The sequence below is a fragment of the Acanthochromis polyacanthus genome, chromosome 21, assembly GCF_021347895.1.
Source record: "Acanthochromis polyacanthus isolate Apoly-LR-REF ecotype Palm Island chromosome 21, KAUST_Apoly_ChrSc, whole genome shotgun sequence".
NCBI lineage: Eukaryota > Metazoa > Chordata > Actinopteri > Pomacentridae > Acanthochromis > Acanthochromis polyacanthus.
In genome coordinates this window covers 19,895,993-19,922,975 of record NC_067133.1, presented here as the reverse complement: position 1 = coordinate 19,922,975, position 26,983 = coordinate 19,895,993, and the positions used below count along the sequence as shown (strand labels likewise).

Sequence of the window (26,983 nt, the reverse complement as noted above, 5' to 3'; positions counted from 1 at the left end):
TTCTCCTCCTCCTACTGCTCACCATTACCATTTCCACTATTCTGCTCATCATACTCACCTCTCCCATCACGCTCACCATTAGATATCTTCAATTATGAAATCCCCTCCATCAATGTCAATCTGGACAGCCTCATCGATGAGTTCAGCGGTGCCCCCTGCAGGAGGTCCCTGGCAGTGACAGACTCTCCAGAGGGGGACGCTGTGCCTGAGGAGGAGCCCCAGAGCACCACTCTATGACCTATGACCCTAAGGCATCATTTACCAGCACCCCTATGGCTGTACATACTTTTAACTGTCGCCGCCAAGGCCTGATGGAAACACCAACTGGCCTCACCAATGCCCACCTGAAACCAGAACATGAACCCTCCCTCACATCTGCTACAGGCTGCAAAGAAACTCGTCTTTTACAATTGCTCGCTAGTACATTAGTGTGACTACAAAAAAAAAAAAAAACACCAAAATGCCATAGTGGAGGAACAGTTGCCTTTAGGAGGAAAGACTGGAATATAGATGAGTATTATTTTAAAAGATTTTTTAATAGTTTTTTTCTGCTTTGCTTTGTTCATCTTTGTTGTTTAATGCAGTGATCTGTATTTCTGCGTGTGTGTGTTTTTTAAGTTTCTTTCTTTGCCTTATTAGAAACATGCAATCAAATTGCAATATGATACTCACAAGTTGAACAACTTTTGGTAAGGGAAACTCAGAGCCTGACATGGTTAGGAGCAAAGCCCAATCCTCAGGGTGAAACAGAGACAGAGTGAGAGCGTGGTCTGGTTACATTGCTCACAGGGTATTCAAGCTTCGTGCACATTAGGAACATGCTGAGCCCTAGAGACAGGCTTTGCATGCAAGATGAAACATTTGATGCAGTTTTATTATTGTTAGTGTCACCCCTTCCCTTTTCCCTCCCTTCTTCCCTTAACCTCTTCTATCACAAATTACAACTGTAGTTCTTTGTCCAACAGTTACCTTTGTATAGGTAAACTCACTTTAACTCACTTTATACCAGCACAGTATGAGAAGAATGTTATTGTAATTCAAGTTTTTGTACTTGCATCTGTTATTCAGTTAGGAAGAAAGCACCATGACGTGTTTGCATGATAAGCCAATATGATCAACCTGCTATGGATCAAGGGCCTGAGAATGGCAGTGCTTTACTTTGTGTGAGTGTTGCTGTTGTTTTTCACTATGGACAGTAAATTTAAAAAACCACCCCTGTGCTGTGCAGTTTAATGATAATGGATGGATGATGACACTGCCTTTAGGTTCGTATGAGTCTCTCTCTTAACTTTGTTTCAAGTGCTTCAGGTTCAGTGACCTTTGACCCCAAGTGTAAATATAAAGACTGTATATAAAGTGATGTATATAAAGCTGAGAGGAAAAGTATATGTAAAATGCATATCTTGAGTATATAATAATATATGTGCTGATATTTATCGTGTAGAAATGTAATGATTAAAAAAAATTGATGTTATTTTTGTCCCTGCACACAATGAACAGGTTTACTGTAGATTCATAATTTTTTTCACTTTAACACCAGGTAACTACAATGCTGCAGCAGAAATGCAGAAAATTATTTCTGCTATAATCAAATGTGGTCTTTCTAATTCTGCCTCCTGAGCTTTGACTTCAGACGTGCTAGAGCTCTAATGAGTTACACACCAATGCCCTATCTTCTCTTTTCTTTTAAATCGTTTACTTAAGAGATTCTGTGTAAATAGTTAGACTCCTTTGAACCCACTCTGACCATTTATTAATTCATAATGAAGACAAATGTAGTCCCGAGCCTCTATTACTGGACTGTTTATACGATTAGTTCGAAAGCAAAGTCGAATTTGGCACACATCTAAATTTGAAAATGTTGACTTTGTTGTCTAATCCCAGACAGTTAATTAGATATAATTAAAATTCACCAGATAACAGATGCTGCAGTGTCACTTTTTTAATTTCCTGCAATTTGTCTTAGGACAATAATTTTGTCAATTAAAGTGCAATTATAGTGTTTACTGATCGACCTCAATCCAAAAAGTGGTCAAAGTCACCCCTCCTAAACCTACAGAAAAAAGCCATTATTTTCATTGCAAAGCAACTTTTAAAGTTTGTTTTTATGTGTGAATTAACCTCTGACAAAAGGAATTCTTGATTAATCTCTCTCCAAAAGTGATCTATGGTATGCATCAGTGTGTGTTCTCAATGGACTATGTTTATGAAGACTTTTGGTGATGTTAATTATATTGATAGTTGTGGTAATTTTATGACAACAGTTGCAAGTGCCCTCACTCTGGTTGTTATTTTTGGAACTATAGGCATAATTAATGTGTACTAGAGGATTTATTTTCTGTGCTGAATCCATAAATCTATCCGAGGAGGCAGGGGTATCTCTGAATGTGACTGACTCAAATGGTAGGCTACCTGATTTTATAATAACTAACAGGGGAAAAGAAAGTTAGTTTTTGATTGAGGGTTGATTAGGGCCTGTTGGCATGTATTATTACCAGTACAAGGCAGTATTACTATAATGCTTTTGTGCATCATAACTGGAACTTACAGCCACCTAGAAGCATGCATTCATATTCATTATAGGTGTGTGATTATTATGCTGCTAAAATAAGAAAAAAATCGAAACATCTGTACCTTCCCCTGAAACACGAGTCATAATTTCATCTCATATCTAATTTCTAGCCAGAAAATGACTTCCATATCAGTTTCCAAGCACATGTAGAAGCAACTTTTTGCACCAAATGGTACACTTTTGCATAGTTTTATCAAGCATTCAAATTACAGTCGGCCCATGTTTCCTAACTCAGCTCATCACCAAGTATGTTGGCCTAAAAGTAATGCCCAGTTTGTTTACATTTTGTGTGTGGGGAGGCGGCGCTTAAATGAGAAAAAATCAGAAAAAGTGTCATGCATGCAATTAGATAGTCTTTTGATAATCCATGTTTTGTGTCAACCACTGTCTTTTTAGGGATTGTAAGAGGGGTGATGAACAAAATGTATAGATGGATGCTAGAGAATGTGGATCACAGTAAATGGTCCTTTGAGCAATACGGTGGAGGAGCGGAAGTTGCCTGTGGATGTACTGCCTCCTTCTGCTTTCACTACTAATGTACAAACGAAACCTGCCGCTTGTCAAGCCCACCATGCCCACCCCTTCCTCCTCTGCTTAGCATATCAAGTGGAACACAGTGTGTACTGTGAAGCCTACCTGCAATCCTTATCAGAATGTCAGAAATAAATATATATATATATTAAACTCTACATTTTTAATAACCTCATTTGGTTAATGTGGGTTTTATTTCAGTCATTGCAGAAAAAAAATGGACTCACTTTTTTTTTCACACATTTATTCAAGCATTTCCCTTGAATTCAATTTTAAAGCCCTCATACTTCAAGTATCTCCATATTATGTTACAGTTTTGAGCTGAATATTGTTTTACTGCACTACTTTAATCTAGCATGTGCTTCTGACTTGTTTGGGGTCCACTCTATTATTATTACTCCGCCAAGGAACGGATATGTAACGATCGGCGTACATATGTCTGTCAGTGCGCAACATTACTCAAAAACGGACAAACGGATTTGGATGAAATTTTCAGGGAAGGTCAGAAATGATGCAAGGCCCACCTGATTAGATTTTGGTAGTGATGCCGCTTATAGTCTGAATCCAGGGCTTTGCTATGCTCCAACCTGTCCTCCAATTCATACGACCGCATCGGTCGTTTGCACCGTGCACCGGAATACGACCTATGCGGTCGTATGAACGTTTGCGCCCCTACGGGGAAAACGAACGCATTACGGGATTTAATTCGCGAAACGGCTTTTCCGTCGCAAAACGGCTTTTTTCTCACTTTCCCAACACGTTTTTAGGGTTATGGTTAAGGTTAGGGTTAGGGATAGGGACAGGGATAGTGTTAGATAAAAGTTTGTTCATGATGACGTTTCACCTGCGACTCCAGAGTGTCGATATTTACTCAACCGCCAGAGGTCGCATAGTCAAAACGTAACACTGGGTCGTAATACGGGCGTGTACAGACGACCCATTGCGAGATAGTGTCACTATAACTATGACTACAAGTGAACATTGCGTCAACTGCCTGCTGATGATCACATGATTGTGATCCTACTACAAATCCACCGCTGCAGATTGCGCTCTCTGAGTGCTTTTCTTGTTAACAATTCTCGCAACATCAAATCTGCTCTCTCTAAAACTGTCAAAAACAGATAATTGAGTCTTATAGTCTGAGTACCTTTGACGTCAGATAATTACCATATACATACAGTCCTAAAAACTTGAACGCCTTGTTTACTGAGCTTTTTTTATTTTATTTTTTTGACTCTTGATACTGTTATTATTTGTCACTATTATCCTGTTGCCTTTGAAGTGGTGACTTTTTCACATTTCTGACACTATGGTTATTGTGGGTTCTTCTGTTTACATGCAAGCCACCAACAGAAGTATGATCTGAAAGGCCATCTAAAAAGTATAAATCATTATAACTGTACTAACATGTGTTGACAAATTATTCTCAACATGTTGACCTATATCAGCTGAGTAACCTGCAGGACCAGCCCAGCAAGACAGCTGAAGGATTGTCACAGGAGGAAACTAGGACAGGATTGTGACGATACTAAGGAAGCTCAAGTCTTAAATTTGTCATGAACCTCCACCCCAAGCTGTGTCATTGCTGCAATGCTGTTAAGTATGTTAAAACAGTGCTTTAACTCAATGAGTCACTAATGTTACACCTCTTTCAGAAATATTTTTGGCATATTAGTTAATTTATCTTTTCTTAATATATATACAAGTTCTGTTGTTTTCTCAGATCTACCAGAATGAGCTCATTTCTCTCAGTCCCTTCTCAAACTGTATTTGTAAGGAGTCAGTGGGGATCAAATGCTTCTGTCCGGCAGTGTCTCTCCTTACAGCAGTCAGCCAGGCACAGCTCATCGTCATCTGCTCTATCTCCTTCCAGACTGCCATGGGTGCATTAATTATTTCTTACTGAAAGTTTTAAAGGAGGCTCTTTTTACACTGTCTCTATACCTACAACAGGAGGAGAAGTCGCATGCTGTATAGGAAAGTGGGCTTAATACAACCACTAAGTCTCTCCAACTTTCTATAGTAAACCACTTGACACGCATGGGGTGAAATTTTAAAAATGTGTAAGAATTGTTTAGATGTAGGGCTGAATGCAGCGTAGGAGAAAATCAAGTCTGACAACTTACTTTGACTGTTTAAGCCAAGCTCCTGCCAAATGTAGCACCTTTACTGTCTGTTAGGGACAAATGCAGACACACTAAACAAACCTGAAAGTGGGATAAAGGGTGTAGCTCTGTGTCTGCTGCTTGGAAACAAGGCATTAAGCAACAGAGAAACACAATAATAAACTGAAATGCTTAAACAGCAGTTAAGTTAGATTAGACAGTTTTTATTGAATTCCTAACAAAAACTTGTAGTTGTTAAGTTATAACTATATAAGTCGCACCTCCATTGTATTCAACAACCTTTGTATATGTTGAAATTGGTTAATTTTTTTCACCTGTGCTTCTCATAAAACAGGTCGAACATGTCAAAGACAGGAATGCAAAACAAAAGAGTGCTGTCAAGGCTTTCCTAACCTTTGCTTTACACTGTTGCTTGGTAATACTCATAAAAGGACAAGACATGCATATAAACTCCCTCACTTTGCCACAAAATCAGGGAAAGAAATTACACCTGATCATCTTTAAAAACTAAAGCAGATCTTCATGTATTTACTGAATTTTACATTTTCATTGGAATGATTACACACTCCTTGTTATTTTTCAGTCAGACTAACAAACACATTTCCTTAGCTGATGGGTAACATTACGCGGACTTCTCTCTGTCTTTAAATGTCACTTGATCATGTCCTTACTGGCACTTAAATTCAGACATATTTATCAAGGTGCTACGCCAACAAAATCCACGGCAAAGTCGCTGCCACCAGTGCCAAGACAGTAAATGCCGAGAGCAAGACGAGCAAGCATCGTGCTGTTGTACAAATCCTGCGTCTTCGCCTGCGCTGGGGCTGAACCACAGTCATCACAACACTGAGCGCCTCTTCTTCAGCCATAGGTCGCCCCTGAGCGCTTATGATGAAGATCTGAGATGCATTATGGCTGGGGCTGATTAACCTTTGTCGGCGGACTCGCTGAGAGATGCCCCTGCAGCAGCGAGCAACCCAGTTTACTCCACTCAGTGCGCTCTCCATGGAGGCGCGCCGTGCGCTCTGGAGCTGCCCCAGTGGCAGAGGAAGAGGTACTTCCAGGGTTTGCCCTTCATGCGGATCCTTGTCCGCTGTGAGCGACACCAGCGCTTCCTTTTGTCTCTTGATGAATGTAAGATGTCTGCAGATGGGGCAAACGATCGTGTCTCGGATGTTTCCATCGCTGTTGATGCTGACCAGCGTTTTGACCAAGCAGTCGTGGCAGAATACATGTCCGCAGCTCAAAGTGCGCTCAGTGCCAGAGAGACTCTCATAGCACACAGGGCATTCCAGTGCGTCCTCCTGACTGTCTTCTTTGTAAAGTGCCATGTATAATTTTGCAAAATTGAAAGTTTTTAAAAGTGGACTCCAGATAATTGGAGACTAAAGTTCTCTCCGACTTCTTTTTTTCCTCGACACATAACTTTCTTGGCGTATCACTGTGGGTGGAGGCGAGAGCGACGTCTTGTAAAACAGGGCCTGCCACCTGAGGCTGCAGTGACTTGACGGATTGGTTTTCTTGTCCTGCTGCAGTTCAAGTGCATGTGTTCGTTCGCATTTCATGTTGTATGACATCTTAAACTGAAATTCCCCTTCAAAACGTGTGAACAGCAGTTTGGTGGATAAATAGGTTCAAACTGACCGTTTGAGTTGTAAAAGTGCAAAACTTGCTTTCTGGGATTACACAGTTCCTTCTTCTTCTTTTAGAATGTAGCCTCAGTTACTAGGTGAAGCTATCTCTGAAGACATATACTTAATTTAACATAAAGACACATAGCAGTTTCCACCGTTTCAACTACAACTAAGTAAGTCTGCAAGTTATTTTCTATACAGTATATTTTGCACATTCTATTTTTATAACTTCACCCTAAGTCCTTTGTATGGTTTGGTACTTCTGTGAATAATTTTTGTGCCAGAATTATTTTCTGCTCAGTGTTAGATGAGGATTCGTGACTGTTACTGTAACTGCTCCAACAAAGTAATTTCCTACAAAGGATAAATAAAGTCTCTAACTTTCTAACAACTAAAAGAAAACAATCTACAAACTCAGTTGGTTGTGAAACCAACAACAACAACAAAATATAGGAGTGAACAATAATTGAAAATTTATAATAACCTTTAAAATAATTTTAAACAGAATCATAGATTTTTGCTGTTGTGTGGCTATTAATTTTCTGGCAATCATATGCCACCTGGTGGTGACTGAACATTACGGTGCTGCTAGAAATCTACAGTTTAAAAAAAAAAAAAAAGGGAAAAAAAAGAAAGAAAAGGTGTGGCTGTTTCTAGTAGTGACGTACGTAGCGGCTCTTCCCAGTCCTGACGTACAAATGAATTGCGTCATCACGTACGTCCATGTCGAGATTTACGTTGGTTCCGGGAGACGCGTTGGCAATTTCCTAAACACCGCTCTGCTCAGTGTTGTCCGAGGCCCGGCGAGGAGAAGGTGTGTGTCGCTGGGTTTTACACCGGCTGGAGGGTGACTTGCTGAAACGGAACACCGATTTGACATGAGCAGGTACCGAACGAACGCTTACAATATTCAGCTCTTTCAGTCTTTGCTCTCCGGTGTGTAACGGTGCGAAGACGACAGCTCGTTTTCGGTTGAAACGTCGAGAGGTGTCGACTAATTTTTCTTTCTTACGTCCTCCATTTTCCCCTTTTTTGTATGCTGTTTTATTTTAAATCGGTACAGCCTATAATTTACCATAAGCTTCTTTACTGTCACACCACCGAGTATCGTGTATCGACACATTAACGGCTAAATTAGCGACACAGCTGAATGACAACCTGTCGCTGTTATAAGCTTTATAATCTATTTAAGGTGTCAGTTTTTGTGGGGCTTTTTTTGTACAGTATAAGGCTCCTCGTGTCGGTTTTTGATGTTCATTTTGATCACAATGCTAAACTGTATGATAGTTTTCTAGCTTTTTCTTGGAAGGGTTGAATGTGTTTCTGTGGGTAAACATATAAAACAGGGAGCAAAATATGACTCCAGGTCAGGGAGGAACTACTACCACACCCTGCAAAGTTGTGGGTTTGATTATTATTCACATTAGAGCAAACCAACAAGACCCCAAGACTCCTCACCCCTCTCTTAGGGCCTGGGTGTAAAAATGTGACTTCATCAGCAGTTAACTTAGTAAGCACTTAGTCATCTGCATCAAAAGAGGATGTAGAGACAAGAATGTGGGAAAGGGGCACTCTGTCTTCACTTACGTTCCTTCCCCTGTCTGTAATTTCCAGGCCCTTCCTGTCCTGGTATTGTTACAGCATACAAATAGATCCAGGGGTCAATCTGACATCACCTCAAAGATGCTGATATGAAACACAACAGGAACTGTCATGTTTTGTGACAGAGTTTCAGCAATGTCCTTGTTATTTTAAGTGGTCTTTTATGTTACCTGTACAGTACCGCTGTCGTCATCTGTCCTAAATACGTCCAGTACTGTGGCTTTGGGTAGAGTACATCTCTAAAGCCACATTTAATTCTGTAATTGGTCAGTAACCTAGTAAAAATCATGTCCCTTCTGGGGTTTGTCCTGTACAGTGCTTTGATCTCTATCACCATGGACACCGTTTCCTGTCACTCATGTCTTTGGAGACCTGCAGAGATCAATAGAAAGCAGCGTATCCCATTCAGCTCTGTCAGCATCATAACAAATAGAGATCTGCTGTGTTTGGTTTCTGTTTATGATCAAAAGAAACATTTTTGGTACTTCCCTGCGGGGCTGTGAAGGTTCCCCTTGTTCATAAGATACAGCAAACATGTTGTGTAAGTAGCGGCTTGGGAAAATTTCTCTCTCCACCCTCATGGTGTTTTGGTCTCCAGTTTCCTTTGCAACCTCAGGAGTAGCGCTCAGACACGTGAGTTGTCCTGTGTCCAAAACTGTCCGTGACGCCATCTCAGAGAAATGTGCAGAAAAAAAGAGCAGGCAGTCTTGCTTCAGAGTCGCTAACCCTCTGAGTCTAGACCGTCCTCCTCATAACACATCTTCCAGGCTAGTCAAGTCAACATACAACAATAATTGTTACAGTTACTGTATCCGCTAGCCTTTCCTATTTATGTCACTGCTTTTTGCACATACACATACAGTTTAAACAAACACATCAAATTCCGCATTCCTTATAAATAACTACCTTAAAATGTTGCATATGTTTAGTTTGACTTTCAGTTCAGCTGAGGGTTTCCTGTGTTATGCCAACTGGCTGCCGGACCTATCAGTAGGAAATCCTTATAAGCTCAAGTCAGATTATAAATACAAATGTAGCTACAGCAGTGGTAGTTCTGGCAGCAGCAGCTGTATCCCACACACACACACACACACACACACACACACACACACACACACACACACACACACACACACACACACACACACACACACACACACACACACACACACACAGTAGCTCTTTCCAGATGTGTTTAATAATTTCCTGGGCAGCCATGTCTGTCTACGTAGATCACAGAGTTAGGAAGAGTTTAATACCTCACAAGACAAAAAGGAACAAATGTCTATTAAAGTGCTAATTTGGCAAACAGGATGGAAGATGGAAAAACTTATAGCACTAGAGTAAAAAGTGATCTACATCAGACAACTTTCATCTATTTGGCATTAGCCACACACAGCCTAGATTAGTGATATGTTGACATCACATGTGTTGAACTGTTAGAAGGTTAAAGTCAGAGGATTTAATGAAGCCTCCTTTTACACACCACTTGGCACATATCATTGAGGCTGTTCTCGGTCATAAAATTGCTTGGAATGCTGGCCATTAAGGAGAGATAAAATTACTTTGGTAAATAGAAATAACAACAACAGCAAAATCAAATTTAGCTCAAGGTTGTTGGTTTGTTTTTTGTTTGCTGTTGTTGTTTTGTTTGTTTTTTAAATCAGAGGACGTATTTTTATACACTGATTTATGAGAGGATGACCTCAGAATGCCATGATGGCATAGCTAGACCGGTCTGATTTTGTCTGTTTTCGTCTCCAGTGAGGAATGAAAGCGATCTTTAATCTTGATTTCATTGATTGCTCACCTCAGAGATAAGAAAGGAACGTGCCGTGCCTGATTGTGCATGCCAGAGGATGAAAGTAATGAAAATGTCATACCATGTGTGGGACTAGTTTAGTTATTTATATAAACACAAAGCTAATGCAAATGTCTCTAAATCCTCAGGGTGCCCTGACTGACATGGACACAGAGATGATTCCCAAATTTTCGTCAAAGGATGAGGAGGTTGACTACTGGAAGTCCCAAGCCCTCAAATATAAGAAGAGGTAGGCAACATTTATTTCTCATGTGATAACATTGCATGTCTGAATTGATTTGCTTTTTGAGCTGACATGTATAGCATAACCTCTTTATCCATGTTTCACATCTTGTTAAGATCAGTCATGGCTTATTGTACAAATGAGTATCGGGCAGATGTTCTGCTGTGGTCGCAGCGTTTTGTGTATGGAGAGTATTATTGTTTGCTTACTAAGCTTATTATTGCAAATTGGGTTATGTAATAGCGTGTCCTATTTAGGGATGTGCGCGACTTGTCGTTTAATCGTTTAACTGCCTACTCATTTATTAAACGTTTAGTATTTTACTAGTCGGTTAAAGGCTGCATTAAGCATCATGCACCTTGTTCTTCGTGCGTCTGCCTCGGCTTCTCTGTAAACAGGCTGAGCAGCCAGGGAGATAATTGCTCCTCCTCCCCCTCAGCAGTCCCAGTGTCTGAGTAGGGGAGACCAACATCACTCCGCGGCCAGACGGCAGATGAATCGCGCATACCAAGTCACTACAGATCCCATCCAGACTTACGGAGCGGAATATAAATGAAAATGTTTCTTCACTGTCATTATGTGGCTTTATAGACTAGTCGACTAGTCGCAAAAAAATTTTCAGACTAGTCGGTTAGGAAATTAGTCGAAATTCCCATCCCTAGTCCTAGTATTTTTCCTGGTCTGTCTTGCAAGAAAATTGAACACTAGACGGCAGCAATTTGCCCCCCAAAAAATAAAAAAGACCCTTTTTTTTTCTTAGATAATTTGATGCTTATATAATACCAGATCATTATTTGCTGAATATGTGGTTTTGCCTGTAGTTAGGAAAGATGACTACACAATCATTTTCTCATATGCGTCGACCAAATGTTTTGAAAATGTTGTGGATACGCCTCTGTTAAAAGATTTAGCACAGAAAGGCTGTGTTTAGTCCATATAAGGCAAATGACCAGACGAGCTTTATGGAATCAGCACCCACAAACAGGCTGGTTTACTCATGAGGAAATGACTGCATCTTTGGCTTCTTAAACGGAGACCACAGCCTATGTTGGGATAGAAACCAGTCGTATTTGTGAGTGTTGTATAAATTTTCGCTGAATATGTTTTGTCCCTCTTTTCTATTTGTGGAGATGGGGGCCAGCACACTTTCAGAGGAAGTGTGAATCTGCACAAAAGGGGTTAAAGTCCGGGTGGTTTTCGGAGAAATTCCTTCTGTGGGTACATAGGGGAAAAACATCAGCCCTTGGGAAAAAAATAACTTGAAGCAGAGAGTTCACTGTGGCTTTTCATGTGTTTTGGAGCGCACGTCCTATCAGGAGCACTTTTCAGGAAATCAGTGATAATCATGGCATGCAGTGTTTATCAATTACCTTATGAAAAGTTACCTATCCAAAGTGACATTTTTAACTTGCCTTTTGCACATTTTCTCGTCACAAGGCTACTTTTACATTACAATCAAAATCATTAGAATCAAAATCAACTTTATTGACCAAGTTCGTACAAAACATGTACAACTGACTGTTTAAAAAGAGAAGCTGTAGAGCCTGGCATGCTGATCAAGCAGCCTCTGTGACGCTGGTATGTGTGGAACGACTCCGCACAACAACTGATTCATGAATACCAGTGCTCTGTGGAGCCACTGAGAGGCCAGTATCCCAGTGTTAACCAAAGCATAGTCTTGACAGGAGAAAAAAAATAGGGTGTATTTAGCTGCTATAAACTCTTTAAGATAATTAAATGGGTTTTTTTTCTCTCATGTTCCACCTTGAAATGTAAGCTAAAATAAATATACACACGTCAGACTTATTTTGTGTGTTTTTACAGTCGCTGTATGGGGTCAGTCCAGTGTGTACAAACATCCTGTTATCCTGTTTCTTTGCCCTCTCATTTTCGCTTACTCCTGACCCTTAACCTCTTTCACAGCTGAGGACACATGACAGCTTGCCTGTTTTTCTGAGCTACTTTCTAACCACCTACTGTCACAGTTCAGCTGTCTCCTCAGAGCTGTATATTTAGAATGCTTAACTCGACAGTGCTGAGCTCAGTATTTCCCGTTTGACAGAGGCAGGGAATGAAGGTTAAAAATCTACAAATATCTGACTGGCTTTTCATGCGAGTTTATTTCTGGCCGTTGGGGGGGAAAAGCAGCTACCAGAACGTGCCCGAGCTTGGCTCATCTTACAGGACAAAAGCTGTCACTCTTCTAGAGCTCCTATCCACAGTCATTGAACCAGTCAGCTCTACAGAATACAATAGTGGATGGGGAACAGGGTAGCTGGTATGCAACACTGTTCACGACTGTTCATGTTTTTCATCTGTGTCTGTATCATCCAGTTGCCATGAAGCCCAAGAGGAGCTGCAAGAGTTCCAGGAAGGAAGCCGGGAACTGGAGGCTGAGTTGGAGGCACAGCTTGGCCAGGCTGAGCACCGGCTTCGAGACCTACAAACTGAAAACGAGAGACTGAAGAACGAAGTGTCCAACCTGAAGGTAAATGGACCTGGTCACTCGCCATGTAGCTTATTTTAGAATGAATTTTGCTTTCATTGTTGATGGAGTACGACACCACTAAAGTTAATTGCGGTTACCTAAGAGGTTACGTGATCTCTGTTGGATCCAGATCACAAGGTCTGGTGTCTTATTTGCATGGTAGGGGTTAATACAGCTTGGTCTTGGGTAATCCTACAGCATTCCTTAATAGGATGTCAGGATAAAGAGGAAGAAAATAGAGAGCTACAAGGGCAGGTCTGGTTCCTAATCACAGCAGGGGATTGTGTGCGCACTGTGGCCCTTTGCAGATCATATACAGTGCTGACTGTACTTGTTGCTGGATCATACATTGAGGATTTTACCATATAAGTATTGTGATTTTTCACTTGAATCTGCTTGCTGCATCCATAACTAAAACTGGTGTGTAAAATCAACCAGTGAGATGCCATGAGTGATGCTTTCCTGTCTTTGTGCCTCAGAGGCCACAATAGAGGCACGCGGCACCGCCTGTAATTGTACTGTAAAGCGTCTCAGGGCGAATGAACCATCAGGCCTCCTCAGGGAACAAAGAGGCCCTTTGAAAGTGAAATATTGTGTAGGAACATATTGACTGCCTTATAATTCATCACATTTCCACTACTGTTGTGTTTTACTATGATTTGCATAGTGACATGTTCATACTACCTGCCTTGGCAAACTTGTATCTTTGTTGTCCTTGTTTGAATACATAGACTCACTCGCAAGTTTTTTTTTTCTCTTTGTCACTCTATCCATCTCTATCAGGAAAAGCTGGAGCAGCAGTATGCCCAGAGTTATAAACAGATTTCAGTGCTAGAGGATGACTTGGGCCAGACACGCAGCATCAAGGAGCAGCTCCACAAATACGTCCGAGAACTTGAACAGGCCAATGATGACCTGGAGAGAGCCAAGAGGTCAATAGGACATGTAATGTGCAATATAATGAGTAAATGATGAACTCTACCTGTGTTCAGATTTTCTAGCAATTGTACCTTCTGCATCACTCATAAAACATAATCACTCTGTATGTACAGGGCAACAATAGTGTCTCTTGAAGACTTTGAAGGCCGTTTAAACCAAGCCATTGAGAGAAATGCCTTTCTGGAGAGTGAGCTGGATGAGAAGGAGTCTCTCCTGGTGTCTGTCCAGCGGCTGAAAGATGAAGCACGAGGTAAGGACAAAGCAAAGGAAGAATCCATTCTGCCCTTTTTCAGGCATTTAGCCATCAGTGGAGGAATGTCTCATGAGTTTCACTCTGACTTCTGCAGACCTGAGACAAGAGCTGGCAGTACGAGAGCGGACTACAGACAGGATGTCAGCACCCAGCTCACCTACATTAGACATCGACAAAATGGATTCTGCAGTACAGGCGTCGTTATCCCTCCCAGCAACCCCAGTAGGAAAGAATATAGAGCACCCCTTTATAACCACAAAAGGTTTGGACTGATTCCACTCTTACATCTACATAATGTATTCAAATAGATGTACGATTGTGCAATATGTGTTCTAAATTTGGCCGTTTATGCTCTAGCAATAACCAACGGCTGTGGCACCTCTTCCTTGACTCCTTCTGCTAGAATCTCAGCTCTTAACATTGTTGGTGACCTCCTGAGAAAAGTTGGGGTAAGTATTTTTCCTTCAAAATAAATAGCCCTTTTCTCTTCTGTCTGTATGTAGAGGTGATGTCATTTCTCTGCATTTTAAGGCTTACTTCAATAAACATAAACATCACCATCTGGTGAAAACAGTTGTGGTGACAGTTTTGGTGTTTTTAGAGGAGTGTTTAGGTGTTAAATCAAGAAGCAGAGAGGAATTTCTAAGATGATAGAGGTCACAGAGCACTTAGAAAGATGCTTGCAAACAGGCTAAATACAGGTTGCATTTCCTCCTTTTTCACTAGGCTTTGGAGTCCAAACTCGCTGCATGTAGGAACTTTGCCAAGGACCAGGCGGCAAGAAAACATTACTCCACAGACACCAGCACACTCATCAACAGCAATGCCACCAAGTTCTCCCACTCTCTACATACCACTTACTTTGACAAAACGTAAGTCTTTTACCCGATGTTTTGTTCCTTGCCTTACTACTTATTTTTCAGTGATTTTGTTTGATAAGCTCAACTGAACTGTGCAGAAAATAATAACTTTACTTTAAGTGGTTTTGTGCATATTAGTGTTTGCCCTGTATGTGTGTCCATGTTTGCTAATATTGGTCATGTCCATGTGGCAGCACTGTTAATGGATTAGACCCCAGCTCCTTGACCTCCATGGCGACATCCAGAGCCGTGTCTCCACCAGGCATGCTGCCTTTGAGTGTGTGAGGAGTTCCCAGCATACACAAACCTCGACCGAAACTCGAACAGAGATGACGCTTGTGCTACTTTTGTGTGTGTGTGTGTGTGTTAGAATGAGAGTCAGAAAGGAAGAGTGATGTGTGTTTGACTGTTTGGGAGTGTGCATTTTCGGCCTTGTGAGAAAGAGAGGCTTGACTATACAATAAACCTGCCTCCAGTTTGCAGCTCTCAGTGCATCTGTGAGTAGGTGCACACTTGTTTGTGCATAATCTCCCTACCACATCCTTGCATGTGCCTAAAGCTGTGCTGTATTCTGCTTGTATGAATGTCACTGCAATGCGTTGCTCTCCAGATGTCAACTATGGTTCATCTGAAAACTACTTTCCCTGACAAAAGGTCCCTAACAGACCACAGCTTCTTTTTTTTAATCCTTGTTTTCCTCTTGTATGTTCACTTAAATTGCACAGTTAAGCTCATTTCTATTTAGAATGTGTTATATTTAAAAAGGGATATGTTCATATTTGCTAATTTATCTCACAGTATGCTTTAAAATGCAATTTTCCTATTTGCCTTTTTTTTGCATGTGTGCATATGTAATATGGGATTGGAGAAGTATGGGTGGACCTCATATTTACAAGAATGACCGAAGTGAATGTTGATTGTTCAAAGCCATGTAGCCACAGTGCAGTCGTTCCTCTTGTTCTCTCCTCTGGTTTAAAGCTGCACATATACAAACTGGTCCTGACGGGTTTTTGCTGCAGTGAGGTTTATTCTTCTGTGGACATCCAGTGACTTTTTCACCAGAACCGTTTTGCCTTTTTTTTTTTTTTTAAATGTTTCACGTATGGATTTTTTTTTTTTTTTGTATCTTGTTGAACGCTTACTTACCTCATTGTGATTTGTTTGAAATTACCAACTGTTGAATATTGATATGTGAATTTGGCTTCATAGAATTCCCCAACCACACAGTGAGACACTCAAAGCAAAATGGTTTAAAGTGACTCAAGGACTGTCCGTTAATTTTACCAGATGTATCTGAATTTATGGTGCATTGTGGCCTTGCAGCACATTTGGTCTTTATCTGCTTTTGTATAATGTTAATTTGGTGTGACTCTTGACTTTTAGCAGGTTTGATATTGACTCTGAATACATTTCCCCCTAATTTCCTTCATCCTCACATATCTTTGTTTATTCCTCAGTGTTACCATCTTGACAGCTTGGAGTATAATCCAAAGGCTTCACTGTTATTTAATAAAATGCGATGTCACTTTGGGCACTGTAGGAGCCTGTTACGAAAGTATGTTCTACAGTCAGTGTATGTAGGTTGTATAGAAGGTAATTTTACCTATGACGTTGTACATATTGACATTTGGCACTAAGGTCTTATTTATTTCAGATTCTGTACAGCATGTGTTCAGATAATGAGTTTTACTATTATACAGTGGTTAAAGCCATTGGACGATGATATCAAACTGTTTGTGAGAATTGTTTCAATAAAGACTGAGATGATGAATATGTTGTGTGGTTTTGATTGTAATACTGTAACTGAAGAAGATACTCTTTGATCATGCAACACAAGGAATCACCATTCTCTAAAGTCCTCAGTCAAATCTTGTGGCCTTTATTAGTAGGATTTACTCAGTTTCCACTCTGCTATTACTAATGGACAATGTTTAAACTGTAAATATTCAGGTTTCTTAGTTATCAAATTCAAGAATAAAATAGATTACACTCCAGCAGCTGTTTAGGTATGTAGTATTGTGGAGTTTTTGGTGCTCGGTCCACAAAGTTAAAGACCTAATTTCTCCTCCATCGCCTCCTTCAATTTGTTCTTCTTGACCTGGACAAACACATCAGTTTCAGTTCATAGTAATCACATACATATACTGTATGACAGTTGTTTATAGGTGTGTTAACATTCAAGAAGACATTTCCTACCTTTCCAGAGGCAGTCATAGGGTAGCTGTCCACAAACATCACATATTGTGGGATCTTGAAGCGGGAAATCTAGACAGAAAAAAATCCCAAAACATCAGTGCGCAAACTGTAAAGATTATCCCCATTCTCCTGGTCATTTTATCTATCATCTCCTCTTACCTGGCCTTTACAGAATGCTCTTATCTCCTCTGCACTGGAGGTTTGGCCCACCTTCAGTCTGATGCAAGCACACACCTGCTCCCCCAGCCTCTCATCTTTCACTCCAACCACCTGGGAAGAAGAGAAGCAGAATTTAAATCAACATCAACAGATAGCTATTATAACATCTGAATTAAGTTAATTTGAAATGTGTTTCCATTCACTTGTTATCGTTTACAACAGGAACAAAAAAGAAAATTGCTCCCACATCGAGACAGCCACTTAATAAATCTTTGCTGCCCTCCAGTGGTTTCAAATCTCACCTGCACCTCCTGGACTTTGGGATGCTTATAGAGAAATTGCTCTATCTCAGCAGGGTAGATGTTCTCTCCACCACGGATGATCATGTCCTTTATGCGTCCTTCAATGCGACAGTAACCCAGACTGTTCAGGCTGGCTATGTCACTGTGTCGATGAAAATTGTCAACACAGCATTCCCCACAACGAACACTGTGACTGTACAATTCTGCAGTTTCATTTAGCAGACACTTTAATCCAAAGCGACTTACATGTGAGAGAAGATACAACACAAGCAAGGATGTAGTCAAGAGAAAACAACCTGGATAAGAGCCATAAAACAAGTTCAAGTGTGACAATAGGACCGCGGTGTGTTTACAGGCAGTTCAGACATGATCGAACTTTTATTTTTTCAATCTGTCAAGTGCAAAAGGTGTTTACTGTAAAGCTGGGTTTTTAGTCTTTTCTTAAAGACTGAGGCCATGTCCACACGTAGCCAGGTATTTTTAAAACCGAATATCTGCCCCCCTCCATTTAGGAAAAAATCTGCGGCCATACGTCCCCGTTTTCTACAAAAATCTCCATCTACATGTAACCAAATAAATGTAAATATATATCAAATGTAAATATATATCAAGCTTATCCAATCTGAATAAGCTTTCACCCAGCAGCAGCGGCGTCTCTTGTGTCTGCGCTCCTGCGCTCCTAAAACTCCGTTTATTTCTGTCCACACGTATACGCATACCCGGGGTTTTTCCCAAATCTCCACTTTGGCCGGAGTTTTCCAAACCTCCGTTTTTAAAATCAGAAAGCTGCGTTTATGTGTGGATGACAGGCCGAATCGTAGAAAAATGTATGCGTTTTATGATTTACCCAGCTAGGTGTGGACAAGGCCTGAGAGCGACTCTGCAGATCAGAGTTTGGTAACTCCACCAGGGAACCACAGCAGAGAAGAGTGTAACTATTGACCGGCCCTGTTGTGGTGGTTGTATCAGGCACCTTTTGTTGGCCGAACTTAGTGAGCACGAGGGTGTGTAGACCTGAATGCGAGAATTCAGGTAGGACGGAAGTGTTTTCATTGTAATTTTGAATACAAGTGTCAGAATTTTAAATTTTAACTGGAAACCAATGAAGCGATCTGAACAGTGGGGTGATGTGCTGTTTTTGGCTGACTGAAAACCAGACATGCTGCTGCATTCTGGATCATCTGCAGAGGTTTGACCATGCACACGGGGAGGCCTGCCAGTAAAGAGCTGCAATGAGTTGGTCAGGCTCAGAGAACTGGTTACTGATTGCAGGGACTTTGTCCATGAAGAATGAGGTGAGCATGTTTGCAGTGAGCAGAGTGGAGGGTAGGGGAGGTGGGGGGAGGAGAGAGTGAAAAATTGTTCTGATAGAACCTGGACTAAGCAGTTTTTAAACTTGAGGAGAACAATGTTGGGGAGGGGGCGAAATTGTTCAAAGAGGAGGCTAGTGAGTAACACAGTGTCTGTGGCCTCATCAACTGGGAGTGAGGATAATATGTTATGAGGAGGCATGGAGGCCAAGACCTCATGAAGAAAACTTGGTCAGAGGAGCCCAGGTGGCTCAACTGCTTGAGTGGGGGACCCACAAACAGGAGCTATAGTCCCTAATGCAGTGCCCTGGGTTTGATTCTAGCTCAAGGCCCTGTGCTGCAGGTCTTCTCCCTACTTTCCTGTTTGCCTGTCTACATTAACCTGTCAAAAAAAGACTCAAAAATTATATTTTAAGAAGAAGAAAGAAAACCAGGTTGGTGTGAGGGACAGAAGATTGCGGCGAAAAGAGACCATTTGCAGAAGAACAGGAAAATCTTGCGATAATAAGAGAGTGAATTGAATAAAATAGTGATCTGACAGAGGAAGTGGAGTGACACTCAGATTTGTTGTGGAGCAGTTTTGGCAGAAAATTAAGTCAAGTATGTTTCCTGCTTTGAGTGTGGGACGGGTGGACACTTGCTTGAAATGATGTCATAAGTAACAGAAAGTCAGTTCTTTGGGCTTTATCTGTGTGACTGTTAATGTTTCCCATGAAAACGAGTGACGTGTCAAAGTCCTGAATGGCTGAGAGCAGCATGTCCAGTTCGACTACAAAATGGCCTCATTGACACCATGGAAGGCAGTTTATGATAACAAGAAATAGCTTAACCAGTGCAGTGACACTGATTGCATGGTGTTCGAATGCGGAGCTATTGTTTGGCAGAGAGAACATAGTGAACTTCTATTTTTCAGAAGTGAGGACTCCAGCACTTCCCCATCCAACAGCATGGGGTGTGTGGGAACAGATGGAGTTAGCAGAAAGAGCAGCTGGTGTGGCAGTGTTTTCTGGACAGACCGAGGTTTAAGTCAGGGCTTGTACCTGAATATCTGAAGAATTAACCAGTGTTTGGATTAATTCTGTTTTATTTACAGCCAACTGGCAATTTAATTGTCCAAGGTTGAAGGAGATAAGCCTTGGAAGACACGGATGGTATTGTAGCATGGTGGGTGAGGCAGGTTACAAATAGTGGGAAAAGACTACCCAGTCAGTGTCGTTCCTCAGTGGACTCGCACAGATAGATTAGCAGGTCTTTGCCCAATTTGATCATTCGCGCAGTGAGGGCTGACACAAGAGGCTGATGCTCCAGCATAGCATGTGTGTTTAAACACCACAAAGTATTATGACTGAAACCACCCCTTTCAGATTTTCAGACAGGTAACAATAGAGGGAACCATTCACCTGATGATCTGCTCAAACAAAGTCTGACAACTACCTGACAAGAAGTCCTAATCAAACTCAAAGACCAAAGTTCCAAAAACACTTACCAACTACAGTAACTGCGATCTACTATGTTGCAGATCTCAGCTTGTCCTGCTGCCCCTGCTGCATTAGCGCACCATTGTATTTCCTCCTTTACATTCAGTTTACACTGTACACATTATAGATATCTAGAGTCAAACTCTGTCTTACCCAGTCTTGTACCAGCGGTCTGTGGAGATAGCCTCTTTGGTTTTCTCAGGGTCGTTCCAGTACCCGTGCATCACACAACTGCCTCTGATCATCAGCTCACCTGTGGCCCCGAGAGGGACAATCTCCCCAGTATCAGGGTTCACCACTTTAGCCTATAGTTAAGATACACAAATATACAGTATATCAAGGTATTATGGTGATGTTGGCAGAAAGGTTTGTGTGGAAAATAAAGCATACCTCAGTGTGACTCATGATACAACCATCAGTATTTATCTTCAGCTCCTCGTTGTCTAGTGGGAATCCCAAAAATGTCAGAGGGCTGTTTTCTGTGGTTCCATAACCTGTCTGTTAAAACATGAGACTCCTCTTGTAAATGTTAGTACAGCATTATTTGAAGAGGTACAGGAATGTGTCCGCTCACCATTATTTCTTTCATATTCATGTCTGTTTTCAATTTTCTCACAATCTCCACAGGACACGGAGAAGCTCCAATGAGTCCTAAAATGCAGGAGCAAATAAGAAAAGATGCCTCAACACTGGCCAAATTCAACACAAAAGATTCGTCATGTGTTTAAATCTCTTACCAGCCTCAAGTGATGACAAATCATATTTGTGTATGTGTTGCTGGTTGAGCATGTCAGTGTACATGGTGGGAGTGCCATAAACAAAATTACACCTTCAATGAAAGAAAGATATGAATGGCAATCAATGAAAGTGTACATTACTGTATAGCTGGTGACAATTCACTGTAAGGGATGAGCACCGTACCTTTCTCTCTGAATGGCCTCTAAACTGGCACGGCTGTTGAAGCTTGGAGAAGGGAAGACCAGTGTGATCCCATAAATTGCCATGCTCATCCCTCCAATTACAGAGCCAAAGCAGTGATACATGGGTACAGACACACACACTCGAACCTGAGGCTGATGGGGAATATTGAAAAGAAGGTTATCCATAATTCAGGGTTCGTGTTGTCTTCAAATCAAAGATGCAAAGATGGACTTACTCTACAGTCAAAACCAGTTCGGAGACCGAAGAAGTATGCATTATTTACAATGTTGTGGTGAGAAAGAGTGGCTCCTTTTGGACTCCCAGTAGTACCCTGACACAAAAAATCAAGTAAAATTACATCATCTGAATCACTGGTAAATCTTTGTGGTCTTATAATGTTAATCTAAGTCAATACAATAGATGTGTGTCGCTGTAAAAGGTGCAGTTTACAGATGTGAACTGAATGTTGATGGGATCATCGAAGGACAGTTTGCTCTGCAGATCCATCAGCTCTTTGTGGTGCCGAGCCTCCCCCGCTTGCATCACATCCTCTAGATGGAGCATCCCTGGCTGTCTGCTATCGGTCACAATTATCATACGCAAGTCTGGCAACCTGCTGGACCCAAGAAAGAATCTCTGTGTTTTATGAAGAACAGCATAAGTTATAAACTGTAAATTTTTGAACGAATTTGTGGTCCCAAAAAGTCAACAAAGGAAGGACGTGTATTCAATATGACATTTGGCTGTTTGGCTGAGTCAAACCTGAAGCCTACTGGCGCTGTGTCGATCTCTGGGCAGATCTGTCTCAGTATATCACAAAACTTCTGGCTTTTAAATTGGCTTGGACACACCACTGCATTACAGCGGACCTACAGACAGCAACTCTGTTTGTTATATATGGACCTTACAAGTTTGGACAATGTGATCCAATACAGGCTATATGTGCATATGTCCTACCTTCTGAAGAGTAAACTCCACTTCCTTTGCTTCATAGGCTGGGTTCAAAGACACCTACAATAGTTACAACAGTATAAAGTCAAATTTACAATAACCACAATATAAAGTACTTTTACTATGACTGTATAGCTTTATTACGTCATGTTTTCTATGAGACTTATAGAAACCGAATAGTTACACAATTGCTCCTCTAGAGAAGATACACATCCTTCTAACTGGCACCTGACAGTATATTAATTGCTACCGCAGGGCTACCCTCCTGTGAATGTCATTTTAAAACTAAATGAACATCTCTGAGACGGACCAGTATAATTCCAGCCTTGGCTGTATAGCTTTATTACATCATGCTTTCTATGAAACTTATAGAAACCAAACAGTTGCACAACTGCTCCTCTAGAGCATCATTTTAAAACTAAATGAATATCTCTGAGACAGACCAGTATAATTCCAGCCTTGGCTGTGGCAAACTGGAAAAGGATCCACTCATAGGTGTTCGGTCCCCAAACTCCCAGTCGATCTCCTCGCTTCAGGCCCAAAGCAAGAAGACCTGAAGCAGCTTTGTCAACCTGCACAAAAAATAGACATCACATGAACAAATGTAGAGTGTAAATTATCCACAATGTTATATGGTCGACCAAACATTATCGGGAGGTGAGAATGAGCCTCTTTTGTCCGTCTTATTTTTGTGTTAGCATTAAAGCTTTATAGATCTTTTTCATTGCATACAGACGGAGGAACTAAAGGACAATCAAACTCCAAATAATCAACTGAATATCAAAAATTGTCAATACTATAGCATGAATAGTATTCAAGACACACATCGTGCTGCAGTTGGGCAAAGGTTTTCCGGATGCCATCATGCAGAAAGACCACAGCTTCACGTTCAGGCCAGCGTTGGACTGTGGTGTCCAGGCATTGGCTCACAGTCAGGGGAAGTAGTGAGACAGATGACGTGCCATGGACATAGCTGCTGGTCAGTGAGGGTTTGTGAGGAGGACTGTCCACATGGAGAGAGCTGCCACAGAAAACAGGGTTCAACAAAATGCATGCAGGTCAAATATTGTGATTTGAGCACTCTCCTTTACTGCAGTTTCAAAGATTTAGAAAAGAATTCCAACTGATTATTCACACTTCTATGCCATGGAAAACATGTGGCTGTTTAAACAGTAAACAGGAAAAATATACACTATGTCAAGATGATCCTAGTCTTCACAGCCAAGAAAAATCCAAGCATGAGATGGCTAATGAAAGCAAAATAATAATTTTACAAGCCCATTGTTTCGATGCACCGAACTAATCGTTAAGCCAAACAGTCATATGGAACAAAACTGAGCTCATATTATTGAGCAATAAACAAAGACCAAACAAATATTCTTGTATTTTGCAATTGCTGCCAACTAAAAATCCTCCTTGTCTTTCTTATCCATATTTTTTCTGTTAAAAGTGCAATTTCTCAGACTTTCCAATATAGTCAGTAAATAACAGCGAAAAAGAAAAGTAGTGTTCATACTGCAGTTTTTTTTAAAGCAAAACACCACAAACACCCATCATAGATTTGCAGGAGACAAAAATGTTGCTGCTTGAACTTTAAATTAGCAAAGCTGAAACTTACCGACACCACTGGAGCAAACATGTGCTGCTTGACTTCCATTTCATGCTGTGTTTGAGTCCATTCATGTCTCTGAGATAAGAAACGCAGGACGAAATTAGTGCTGACATGTTCTCAGATGTCCCACAGTGAATCAGTTTTGCTTGGATCTTAACCCATGTCTGGGTACAAAATTGTTCGTTTTGTCAACAAATGACCTGGATTGACATGGTCAGACTTTGCATCTGTATTTGTAATCTTTAACTTTCACTCATCCTCACTGAGTACAATGTGTAACCTGCAACACCAAGTGAAACATTTTTACTGCATCATATTTAAAATTTAATCAGTCAACATGGGAACATCCTGTATCGACAAAGTAGGCAATGAAAAGGCATTGAGTGGTGAAAAAAATACTTCCCCACCTTATAAATGTCCCCCTTTTATCGCTTTTCAACAACAAATCATGCTTAATCATGGCTGTTCTGACAGGAATGAACAAAAACAGACTTTTTCATATCCAAGTGATCACAGATTTCTCCAAAGTAAGATTAAGTAATTGCAAATATGAAATGTTTCACACACTTCACTTAAAATAACACAGGTGCAGGAAGCTGGTGCTCGAAGTTTCACAATTTATGAAATAGAGATCGTCTGAGTGTAGTGAATGCGTCTCAAGTGACTGTAATATAAAGAAAAGACTAGTGAGGGAGGACACCAAGATATCCATGATTCCTCTGAATGAGTTTCATTGCATTGCACGTATGCACGTATTTTGCCCTTTTTTCTTCTCCTGTTCAGTTGTTACTCTGTTCTACGTTGTCTGTGGTACTGATTTTATTATTCTCTTCTGCTGCGCTTTAGGCTGTTCTATCCTTTTTTCTGTGGTTCTATTTTACCATTTTGTTCTGGTCTACTGGTTCCTTGTTCCTTTCTGTCCAGCTCTGTTATAGCTTCCTGTTTTGTTTTGCCTTGATGTGCCCTACTTTGCACTCTTATCTGGTTGCAGATTCTGAACATTCTACATGCTAGTCTGTTATCTCCCACTCTTGTACAAAGAAGCTGAACAGGTTGTACAGACTTTGGGAGTCCAAAGAAGCATATTTACTGCATATAGAGGACTTGGTTACATCATAGATCAATCAGAAACCTTAAGGTGTGCTTACCACAGGGAATATTCACCACCAGCAGGTCAAAGTTTCTGTCATCGTCTAATCATCCATTTGCTTTCCCTTATCCAGGATTCCCAGGACCAGACGAGATATGTAATCCCTTCTACGAGGACGAAACCTCCCTGGAGGGATTACATGTCTCGTCTGGTCTAGGAATGCCTTGGCATCTGCCAGTTGGAACTGGGAGGAGGTATGTCTGAAATGCCCTGCTGATCCTGCTGCCACCGTGACTCGACCCTGGATAAGGGAAAGCAAATGGATGAGTAGACTACAGAAAGTCTGACCGCTGGTGGTGTATATTCCCTGCGGTAGGCATACCTGAAGGCTTGCGGTCGCCTTCCGTTTGGATGTGTCCAGAAAAGCTTTCAACAGAAATCACTTTAGAGGAATCCTAGACAGATGCCCAAACATCGCAGTTGGCTCCTGCCAAAGCAAAAGAGAAGCGACTCTGCTCTGAGCTTCCTCTGCATGTCTGAGGTCTTCACCCAATGGAAGAAACTCATTAGCTACTTGTATACACAATCTTATTCTTTCAGTCAGTACTTCAAAGTCGTGACCATAGGTGAGAGTTAGAAAAAGATCGACTCCTAAATTGAAAGCTTTGCCTTCAGACTCAGCTCCCTCTTCACCACAATGGTCGATGGTCGCATTACTGTTGTGACACTGCACCAATCTTATCTGTCCATCATTCCTGATGAAACATACAAAACCATGTCATCTTCAAAAACACAAAAATGCCACTCTGATGTTCCAAATGGGACACTTCCTTATCCTGGCTGTGCCTTGACATCCTGCCCATGCATATCACAAACAGGATCAGGGACAACACCGAAATCCAGCACCCAACATGTTTTCCTTGTCTAAACGCGACAACAGAAATGTCAAGACAAAATAAAAAAGAGTGCAGACATTCATTGTGTTCTCAGAGAAATAATTCAACAAGTATCAGAAGTATTTTCATTATATTTGGTTGATGCATTCATGTTTTTCTCTGTTTGAATTATAACACCATCATCAGGTCAACATTTGTCCACTACTTTGTTAATGGCTAAATGTCAAGTGCTTAGAGCTAAACTGAGAAAATTAAAAGCCAGTCTAATCTGCTATCTGTACAACATAGCATGGTAAAAACACTGTGAGCATGTTAGTATCTCCATATACTAGTCCATCAATCAGCATCCATTTATTTAGCTCTGTCCAAAGCAGTCCCTTCATTGGATTTGGATCAACCAATCAGGTTGATGGACACTTACCTTGTGGGAGTTGCATGATTTCAGTGGAAAAATGTGACTGACGTTTATCATACAAAAGGAGATCAGGGTCTTCACTTGTCTTTTACAGTTGAAAAATGTTGGATTTCATCTGATAAAACTTGGTTTATGTGTTTAAATTCCCACCAGAAGATGCTGATTTTGTCCCACAAATTAGCTAATTTCCGTTTCCTGTCATCTGCAGAGGGGTTTGTGTCTTACTGAGGATACGTTGCTCAAATGTTTAGCTTTATCAAAGATATTTTAAAGGGTGTGTCATAAACATGTTAGAGAAGATACACAACACAACAACAAAATGTTAGAAAATGATTGTAAATTCGAAACTGCTGTTTAATTTCCTGTTTATTTTCTGTCTTTTTACATTGCTAATGTTAGCCATGTAAGCTAACTAGTCTGAATCTAAATGGCATCCACTTACATAATAACAATGTGGGGAAAGATACAGAGGACAGTAAACTAACTGGCTCTTTGCTATTTGTATGAGGAAAATTCAGCCTCAAGAGCATAAATGCCAACATTTGGAAGAAAAGACTGATCAACATTGATTCATTTTCCCTGGAAAACTAATGTTGAGTAAAT

General features: G+C 40.9%; 4 protein-coding genes across 7 annotated transcripts in view; 2 read left to right on the top strand and 2 right to left on the bottom strand.

The window, feature by feature from the left end:
* The window catches only part of arhgap44a (Rho GTPase activating protein 44a), a 28,916-nt gene extending 25,638 nt beyond the window's left edge, over positions 1-3,278 (top strand). For 3 of the 4 annotated variants that reach the window (XM_051941036.1, XM_022198153.2, XM_051941038.1), the window contains one exon: positions 83-3,278. In XM_051941036.1, coding sequence (XP_051796996.1) covers positions 83-237 — 155 coding nt within the window. In that variant the 3' untranslated portion in view covers positions 238-3,278. The remainder of the gene's footprint in view (positions 1-82) is intronic. The other variant, XM_051941037.1, reaches the window with a different exon arrangement.
* A 2,153-nt stretch (positions 3,279-5,431) lies between these two features.
* LOC110953918 (RING finger protein 222) lies at positions 5,432-7,390 on the bottom strand. Its single transcript, XM_022198136.2, has one exon. The coding sequence runs from the start codon at positions 6,558-6,560 to the stop codon at positions 5,934-5,936; it is 627 nt and encodes a 208-aa protein (XP_022053828.1). The 5' UTR covers positions 6,561-7,390; the 3' UTR covers positions 5,432-5,933.
* Positions 7,391-7,601: 211 nt separating this feature from the next.
* ndel1b (nudE neurodevelopment protein 1-like 1b) lies at positions 7,602-16,821 on the top strand. Its single transcript, XM_022198152.2, has 9 exons — positions 7,602-7,749; positions 10,416-10,516; positions 12,845-12,998; positions 13,782-13,930; positions 14,051-14,187; positions 14,285-14,452; positions 14,548-14,639; positions 14,917-15,062; positions 15,245-16,821. Exons 2-9 carry the CDS (start codon positions 10,431-10,433, stop codon positions 15,333-15,335), a joined length of 1,023 nt encoding a protein of 340 aa, XP_022053844.2. The 5' UTR covers positions 7,602-7,749; positions 10,416-10,430; the 3' UTR covers positions 15,336-16,821.
* An 87-nt stretch (positions 16,822-16,908) lies between these two features.
* On the bottom strand, positions 16,909-20,746 carry LOC110953938 (medium-chain acyl-CoA ligase ACSF2, mitochondrial-like). The gene is made up of 4 exons (XM_051941332.1): positions 17,708-20,746; positions 17,406-17,516; positions 17,247-17,315; positions 16,909-17,148 (listed from the first exon to the last, which is right to left on the bottom strand). Exons 1-4 carry the CDS (start codon positions 17,789-17,791, stop codon positions 17,098-17,100), a joined length of 315 nt encoding a protein of 104 aa, XP_051797292.1. The 5' UTR covers positions 17,792-20,746; the 3' UTR covers positions 16,909-17,097.
* Positions 20,747-26,983: the final 6,237 nt, after the last annotated feature.

Excerpts from the sequence above, each read along its gene's own strand:
- LOC110953918 (XM_022198136.2), bottom strand. The coding sequence starts at position 6,560 with ATGGCACTTTACAAAGAAGACAGTCAGGAGGACGCACTGGAATGCCCT.
- ndel1b (XM_022198152.2), top strand. The coding sequence starts at position 10,431 with ATGGACACAGAGATGATTCCCAAATTTTCGTCAAAGGATGAGGAGGTT. Across the intron at positions 10,517-12,844 it reads GCCCTCAAATATAAGAAGAG|TTGCCATGAAGCCCAAGAGG; the intron begins GTAGGCAACATT and ends TGTATCATCCAG. Across the intron at positions 14,188-14,284 it reads GCTGAAAGATGAAGCACGAG|ACCTGAGACAAGAGCTGGCA; the intron begins GTAAGGACAAAG and ends TGACTTCTGCAG.
- LOC110953938 (XM_051941332.1), bottom strand. The coding sequence starts at position 17,791 with ATGATCATCCGTGGTGGAGAGAACATCTACCCTGCTGAGATAGAGCAA. Across the intron at positions 17,316-17,405 it reads GAGCATTCTGTAAAGGCCAG|ATTTCCCGCTTCAAGATCCC; the intron begins GTAAGAGGAGAT and ends TTTTCTGTCTAG. Across the intron at positions 17,149-17,246 it reads CTATGACTGCCTCTGGAAAG|GTCAAGAAGAACAAATTGAA; the intron begins GTAGGAAATGTC and ends GTGTTTGTCCAG.